The following is an 8628-nucleotide window of genomic DNA, read 5'->3' as shown; positions in this document are numbered from 1 at the left end:
ATTTTTTTTACAACACAGGGGGCAAACGAGCATTCGGCTCACCTGATGGTAAGTGACTACGGCTGCCCATGATCACCCACAACACCAACGGCATTGCAGGTGTGCTGCCAGCCTTTTAAAAAGGAATATGCTCTTTTCTTGAAGGTTATGATGTATCGGTTCAGAAAAACTGCTACTGGAAGTTGATTCCAAGGAGTGGTTGTGGATGGAAGAAAGTGCTTTGAAATACGCACGGTGGAAGACCGCCACTCGTCCAGATGATTGGAATGAAATTTTAGTTTATAGCGGGCTGTACGGTGGTGAAAATCAGCAGCAGGTATCAATCCGAACAATTTTTCAGAGCACTCCCCGTAATAAATTCGGTAGAAGATGCACAGAGATGCAACATTTATACGCAGTTTCAGTGGGTCGAGTCGGACAAAAAGGCGCTGATCGGCAACAATTCGAGCCGCCCGACTTTGAATGCGGTCTAACTTCTAAAAAAAGGAGCTGTTACTGTGGCGCTCTTGCCTATAGATGAAAACAGTATTCTATATGTGGTCTGACTTGAGCTTTATACAATTTCAGGCGGTGTTCCGGCGTGAAATACCGTCTCACTCTATTGAGCACTCCTAACTTTTTGGAAGCTATTTTAACTTTTTCCTCCAGATGACCCCAAAACTGATGATGACTGCTGATGACGCCAAAAACCTCTAGACTCATTATCAATGGAAATGCCCTGAAAGTGAGAAGATAAGACAAACGGCGTCTTTTTTCGGTGAACGCCAAAAGTTGTGTCTTCTTAGGGTTGAATTGTACAAGATACTTGTTTTATTCTACACATATAGGGTCCAAAACTCTTTCTTTGTTCTTATTTTTCTATTGTTATTGCTGTTTTTTCTGATATTTTCGTTGCTTTCCAATTCCAATTTCCAAGTTGCAATCAGTAGCCTGTATCCGTCTTTGGTTCTGTATGTCAGCGGATCTTTGACGAATCCATATTCGAAATTGCGAGAACGGAATAGGAAGAAGTGGATACGGCCCTACCACCCTCGTTCCTGAACCTCTTCTAGCTAGTTCGTCTGCGGCATAGTTACCATAAGATTCACTGTGCCCTCTTATCCATTGGAGGATAACTCGGTTATTGGAAGATATGTTATCCAGTTAATGGTGGCATTTAATTATTAATTTGTCGTTTGTCTTGTTGTTTCGTAGTGCTTTTAGTACTGCTGTCAGATAAAAATCTAATGCCAATATCATTTATTTCTAGCTTATGTACAGATTATGTACATTCGCTTTGGAACATGCACATACCGCTTGACGTACACAGCTCAATAGCTGTGTACGCCAAGCGGTATGTGCATGTTTATATTAAGGTCTAAAGAAAAGACTCCGGCTCCTGAACCGTTCTCAGTTTTGGAGCCTTCGGTGTATATGCGTAATTCATGTACACCAGATTGGTCCTTCTCCTCTTCTTTTATTTTTACTTGGTATTTTTTGTTAAATATATAATGATTATGAGTCCTGTCATACGAAGCCGCAATCAAAAGTTCATATCCGATTGCCTAGTTCAGAATAGAAGTGTGGGGACTGTTGTGATTTTTACCCCATAGATCCAGATGCATTAGTCAGATAGCGGCTAAGGCCGCTTCCTGCTGTATGTGCAGGTCTAGGGGTGTTATGTTGGGGGCCAACTCTATCGCTGTTGTAGGAGTTGCTATGGCAACGCATGGGGGGTATCATGGGCGAAACTGTATACTCTGTTATGTCCATGGTACTGCTCATGTCTATAGGCGACGGTTACCACTTTCCATCAGGTGGGCTGTCAGCTTGTTTGCCATTCTATGTCGTATAAAAAAAAAGCTGTTTTTATGCAGCTGCTGACAGAAGAACAAACCAGTCTCTGAAAGCTTTTTAGTTTGGCGGCAGGGACAAGGTGGTAATCAGCGTTTCTACTTCTGCAGGAACTTTAAGCTGAGTTGGTATCATTTATCATTTCCATTTCCGTGACTATGATATATGTAAACTCTTTTCTATATTATTTTAATATTGTTAGTACTTGCAGCCTTAGTGTACGTAAGTGTTGTGGATTATGAAATAAATTTTCATTCATACTACTATTCATTCATTTGTAAATTCTTATCTCTTATTTATATTTATACTTAAAAACTGGACCGCGAAACTAAATTTGATTTTGAAGGTTTTTTGATAATTTCTCAAGAACACTGATAGAAACATCTTTTTATTTTTCCTGTAATATTCACATTTACCATTAGGTATAAACTTTATTTTTTTAGATTTTATTCAGATTGCTTCAGAGATTTTGGAGATAAGGCAGGGGAGGGGGAAGATTTTATTCTCATATTTCTGATCATTTCTGAAAAACTATGTAACATAAAAATAAATAAAAAATCTGTTTTACAAATTTATCGTATGAAATGTTATGGGTATCATATGAAAGCACTTAATAATATGAAATGAAACCGTTTCATATGATGCCTCATTTGGGTTTCTTTTTAAAAATTTTGAGTATCCGTTCTGGAACTCCAGAGGGAGACTTTGTACAAAAGTCGTTTAGTTGGGCACCTTTGTCCCATTCGTGTTTTTATTGTGAAGCAGTTGTATTTACATGGCTGTGTTTCGGTTTGAAGGGTGGGGTATGGCAGTGAATTTACAGAGTACAGAGGAATAACACCTGATTCCTTAGGAATGGCAACGCATGGGGGGTATTATGGGCGAAACAGTACACTCTATTATATCCATGGTACTGCTCATGTCTATAGGCGACGGGAAATCAATTCAATAATCCCAAGTATATGTGATAGCTACATTTTATTTATTTCTATCAATATTATAAAACGTAATTTCATACAATACTAATTAAGAAGTTACAGCTAATATAAAAATATTAATTCTTTTCGTGATTAAAAATACAAAATATTTTATTACACACTACAATCGATTAAGTATGTAGATAATACACGCATGATGCACTTCACTTCAAATTAATACGTTATAATAATTTACCTGCATCTAATAAAATGTACACGATCGTTTACTTATATTGATTTAATTGGCTTTATATCACAATATCTATATTTTTTAGTTGAAGACACATTATTAACTTTATAGTTCTGTCACATTATTATACACAATCCATATTTACATCTCTTACACAGAAAACTTTTTTTAAGCTTGGTGTCATAAATATGCATAACAAAGGACGTATTACAGTTGCTGCTAGATAAATGCCGCTAAATGCCAACCTTATAACCGCAGTCGTATAATCTTTTGGTATCTGGTCAATTGGCGATATTTCATTTACACTTTTTGAGACTGAATAAACATGGTAAACTGAGGCGATTGATCGGGGTACACAAAATACACTGTACACAATTATTAACCAAAATGATAATTTCAATGCTGCTATTGATTCATAATTATAAATTTCATATAGTTTCTTTGATTTTAATTTGTTTACTACTAGTGCTCCAGCAACACTCATTATTATTATAGGTAAAACTAGATCAAATATTGCAAGCATAGTTTGCATGTTCACTCTATGATTGGTATCCACAGAAGTACATAGCACGTAGTCGTGATCTTCGTGAATCGTTGTCGCCAGAGTAAATTCTGGAATACTCAGGGATGCCGATAGCACCCAAACAAAAGCACTCGGTGGTGTTACTGGAACTTTAGTTTCCGCGAGTCTGTAGTCGACGTGCATAGTTCGTGGTGGTGTTGAGGAGTCACTGTTCGCGACCAAGCTGTGTTGGGATGACCTCATTTCATCATCATCTGGATGGCTTCTTTTATTTCTACGTTTGATTAACTTCTCTTCCAAATTAAATATTGCCAATGTATGAAGAGCAATGGTTACGATTAAATAAGAGGATGCTGTCGAAGCGAACACATTTAGTCCTCTATAAGCTGAACATCCGATGCTACCGAAATGCCATTTTCTTGCGTTCCAAGCCCATAATTCTGGAGATATCGATGTTCCAATGAGTGCGAAATCAGCTAAGGCTAATTGTATAATAATTGCTGATAAACCTGAAAATTAAAAACACATTCTGCTATATTAATTAGTCTAAGTATTAATCAGACTGTGATCATAGATGGGGGTTTGTGTGTAGTACTTGATACAATTTGTCGGATATTCTGACTCTAACAAGTTGAGGCTTCAAACATATGAAAAATACGAGTAAATGTTTGTTACATTATTAATGCTATTAATATTAATTGAATTTTATAAGTAAATAATAATAAGTACCATTTCTTGCTGATTTGAAAAGGGCAGCCAACACTGAGCAATTGGCCAGAGCGCCAGCGCCGGCGACGCATGCGATATACACAGCTAGCACCAGCGGCGGGACGAGCGGCTCAGACGGGCGCGCGGGCTCCTCCATGGCGTCGGGCCGCGTCGACAGCCCGGGAATGTATCGGGATCAATGACTCGGACAGTGCGTCACCCGCGTTCTCCGCCGCCGTCCCTCGCCGTGTGTTTTTTTCTTCCATTGTGAATCATCCTCGCCTCCTTAATAACATGTGTACATGACATGAGAAAACGCAAGCATATTGTCTATAAACCTTTATTTCTGATAAGTAAAAAGGTATCTAAGTGTACATAAATAAATCACATTTTATTGATTGTATCAACTAAATGTACGAGTAACTATGAATGGACTTGGATTTAATAATATAAAATTGAAATGACAAACATACTAGAATAGATTAAGTATATATGTAGATAATGCACGCGAAATGCAGTTCACTTCAAATTAAGAAGTTAAAACAATTTACTTGCATTTAATAAAACTTACTTCAATCAAATTTAATATATTCTGTCTGCTGATACCAGTCTGCTAGTTTGCCGTGTTCTGAAATGAGATAACCAAGATGATATTGAGTTTTGTGACTCTCATGTTACAAACAAGTAATGCATCTATTTCTAAAATTGCAAGCGTTCGTGGATTGTTCATTAGCGTGGGATTGCTGATTATTATCAGGTGAGGCGTATGCTTCTTGTATAAATGAAAAATAGAAATTGTCGAACCTGGCTGAAGAGATATATGGAGGGAGAAGGCAGGTAAATTAGGATAAGCAAGTGGCGTCTGTATTTTTATATTACAAGATGAGTTGCGCTTGATTTTACCTTACCTGGTGATAATAAAATAATAAAAGTGATAACAAAATCAAGGATAGGGCGCGCTTACTCAGAATATTTTTATTCATTATCAACTTAGAAAATCCCAGATTGTATTTCTTCTGACATACAGAAGCAACAAGGGCATTCCATTCCTTAGCAGTTCGTATTAGAGACGACGTAAGGATGAATCTTGGTTTTCAACCTAGGTCGATGTTAGGAAGGAGATGGCAAGATCAGATTGTGCAACTCTTGCGCATACTCTTCAAAATGTAGAATATCGATAAGCTGGCCACTCTGAGCCGATATCACAGAATCTGTTGGAATATCACGGAATCATGTCTTTTCCAAAAATTGTCGAACGGTACCACATATTGGTAAATATTAGGTACATTGTGAGCCCCATCTCGCGAAAGGATTTTAACAAATTATAGAAATTAGATAAAATTTTATATACTATATTTTGTTTTGAATTATTGCATAAGTGGCCATATCGCCAAACATTTAAAACAACATTATTGCAAACGTTTACATTTATAATATATTACTTATTTTGTACTTTTTAAGAGTACAAAATAAAGAGCTCTTAAAAAGTAAAATAATACCTTTTTTTACTTTTTAAGAGCTTCTTTTGGTTACATTGAAAAAATGTTCTTTAATTGTGCGTAACTTTAATTGTGCAAAATTAATACATAGTTATTAACACCTATTTTAAACCCAAGCGATAGAAAAAGCATTTATTACAATTAATTCAAAGTATGCGTAGATATTCCATTTAAAATACATGAATCACTAAACGGCCATGTTTATATGATTGTTTTGGTTCGGTGACAGTGAAATTACTGGATATATAGAAAACTACAAAGTCTATGTACATAGACGATTATTAAAGATTACACACGAAAACATAAATATATTTAGGTTATAGAGGATATTAGAACAGTATTGTATCTATTATCTATGTTGAAGACTCTTGCGGATAGAGGAGGAATGGCAACACAAGAAGGGTACTATGAGCATTACAGTATATTCGGTTATGGTTAGAGTTGTTAATCTTTATAGGGTTCCTTGACCTAAGTTGTTTGTTTTGAATAAATAAAAGTGTAAAGATCTACATAGTCAGCTTAGCATTTGTGTCAAGAACATATGACACGATAGACATTGTGTGAACGTGGTGACAGGATATGTGGAAGTTACATGCAAAATAATAAGTTACTGTTCATTATTATTCGATCGTTGTTAGATTCAAACGGCAACGTCCGCAATGAACTGTACTTTGCAAAATGGTTGGTATAAAACTTTATCAATATCATATCAACGTTAAGTTAGGTGTAGCAAACTACATAATTGGTTTCCATAATTTAATTTTGCTTAATTTAATTATTTTTAGTAAAGCAGTTGAAAATTTTGACTTGTGCATATTAGTGAGATTATAATAAGATTGTATATTGTACTATCATTCGTCTTAAGGACTTAATTATGAATAAGCTGTAAATAAATAATAACTCGATACAAAGAAACCGTGTGGTCCCGGCATAGAATAGGCCACCCCTTCCTTTTCCGTGGGTGGCGTAAAAGTCGACTAAGAAACAGCGAGAGATGGGTAACAGCGTCTCTTTTAAAACTTTTCTAAAGTCTGGCTGCGGTTGCCAATCCGCTTGCCAAGCGTGGCAACTTCTGGCAAAACTCCCCGAGGGGGAGGCTTTATATTCGGAAGTGGATGGTTAAGAGCTGATATGATGATAATGAAACACTCCATTATACTACTATACTACTTTGTTAATTAAGATTGTGTTCCACAAAAAACCGACTTCAATTGTGGCATAACCAATTATTTAAGTTTAAAAACTAAATCATTGAATTGATTTTGAGAAAATCTGCAAGTATATACTTTCAGATAAAGAAAAAAATTTCCAAATCGGTTTACAACTGATGGAGTGATGAGGCAATAAATATAAAAAAAATACTATCGAATTGAGATTTTTCATCTTTTTTAAGTCGGTTGGAAAATACCTGTAAATGAGAAGATGCTGGTTGGCAATGGCAATTCTATTATATCATAGATACCTTAAAAACAAGAATTTTCTAACCTACCAAAGGTTATATAATTGAATCTGACTGATCGACAGCCGCAAAAACGGATGTGGTTTTTCTCATTTGACTAAGTAGGTAGGTACTTACAGTACGGGCTATTAACCAGACAAGAGTAAAGGAATGGCGGTCACAATTCACGTTTACAACTCAAATGTACAAAAAATCTGTAGGTTTGGAAAGTGGCCACTTCCTCCTATTTAAGGGACGTACTAACCTACGTTTTAATTTTAAGATAACGAGATACAACATAAACATGAAAATTCATTTTTAACCTGGAATTTATTTTTAATTCTTATTTAAACTTGTAGTACTTTGTATCAATCTGTATCAATATATTCACAATAAGAAAGGCAGTTATTTAGAGTAGTCTTGTCAGAAATCAGATCAAAACAATTAAGTAATGAAAACAGAAAACACATTGCATGGAAATAAAAAGTTTTAATTCCAAATTCTAACTTTACAAAATATAAACGTCAAGTGTTCAAATATAATTTAAATAAATGCCTATAGATTAAGGGAAATGATGTACATATATGGGTAATTATTAATTATAACTAATTTTACTTAATACAAATGAGATAAATAATTTTCCTTTGATTTTGCAGTAAAAATTATTATTTATTTTTAACAATATGTACGTACCTATTTAAACGTTGTTTACACAGTTCGTGTCAATTGTATATGTAATTGAGCTGCAATTTCCGTACGTAAAAAACATGCGTGGGACGGAACGGGATTATACTGGCTAGATAAAACATTCACTCAAAAGTATGTTTAAGTAAGACTTGTTAACGGTAATTGGCTCAGACCAGCGCAAATATATTTGATTAAATAGTCCACAAACTATAAGAAAATAAAAATTTAAAGTGTATGCCAATATATTAAGCAGGTGCTTTATAACCTACCTATCTACAAACTATGAATCACTCATGTAGTGATCATACAACTAACAAACTTTCGACTTATTTCGACGACTGAGTTAACATCAGTTATGCGCTGTCCGTTAATTCCACTGAAGTCCATGTTACCTACATACATATTCTAGTCTTCCTTTCTATGTCTATGTTTTTTACATACTATAAATATATAGTATGTACTATATACATATATATTAAGAATGTATTTAAAAAGAATAATATATAGGTACTTTTCTCTTCCCTAAATATTTTTTGGAAAATAATAAATGTCGTATGGTGCACTTGTGTGGGGAATATGTATAAATATTTCAAATTGTTTTCTCTTTTTATTTTAAGAAAAAAAAATGTTTAGTTCAGAATTTAAGAAAGAAGAAACTTGAATATTTCTACCTATTAGCATATAATATGATAGGAGTGATAACAGTGATAACTTTGATCTCTATCGTTGTTTATTTGTGTTATCGTATATAATCTATAAGTAGGTATATTTAT

The 8628-nt window shown here is 34.8% G+C and overlaps 1 protein-coding gene across 1 annotated transcript; it reads right to left on the bottom strand.

Moving 5' to 3' along the window:
- Nucleotides 1–2794: 2794 nt before the first annotated feature.
- LOC113518422 (uncharacterized) lies at nucleotides 2795–8168 on the bottom strand. The gene is given in 5 exon segments (XM_052903118.1): nucleotides 2795–4032; nucleotides 4253–4403; nucleotides 4405–4516; nucleotides 4803–4859; nucleotides 7862–8168. Coding segments are annotated over 3 exon segments (1152 nt in total). The 5' UTR covers nucleotides 4498–4516; nucleotides 4803–4859; nucleotides 7862–8168; the 3' UTR covers nucleotides 2795–3124.
- Between the last annotated feature and the right edge of the window lie 460 nt (nucleotides 8169–8628).

Source organism: Galleria mellonella, unplaced genomic scaffold (assembly GCF_026898425.1).
Source record: "Galleria mellonella isolate WM207_F2 unplaced genomic scaffold, CSIRO_AGI_GalMel_v1 utg132, whole genome shotgun sequence".
NCBI classification, from domain to species: Eukaryota; Metazoa; Arthropoda; class Insecta; order Lepidoptera; family Pyralidae; genus Galleria; species Galleria mellonella.
The sequence above is the reverse complement of the archived record's forward strand: the minus strand, read 5'-3'. Positions and strand labels throughout refer to the sequence as shown.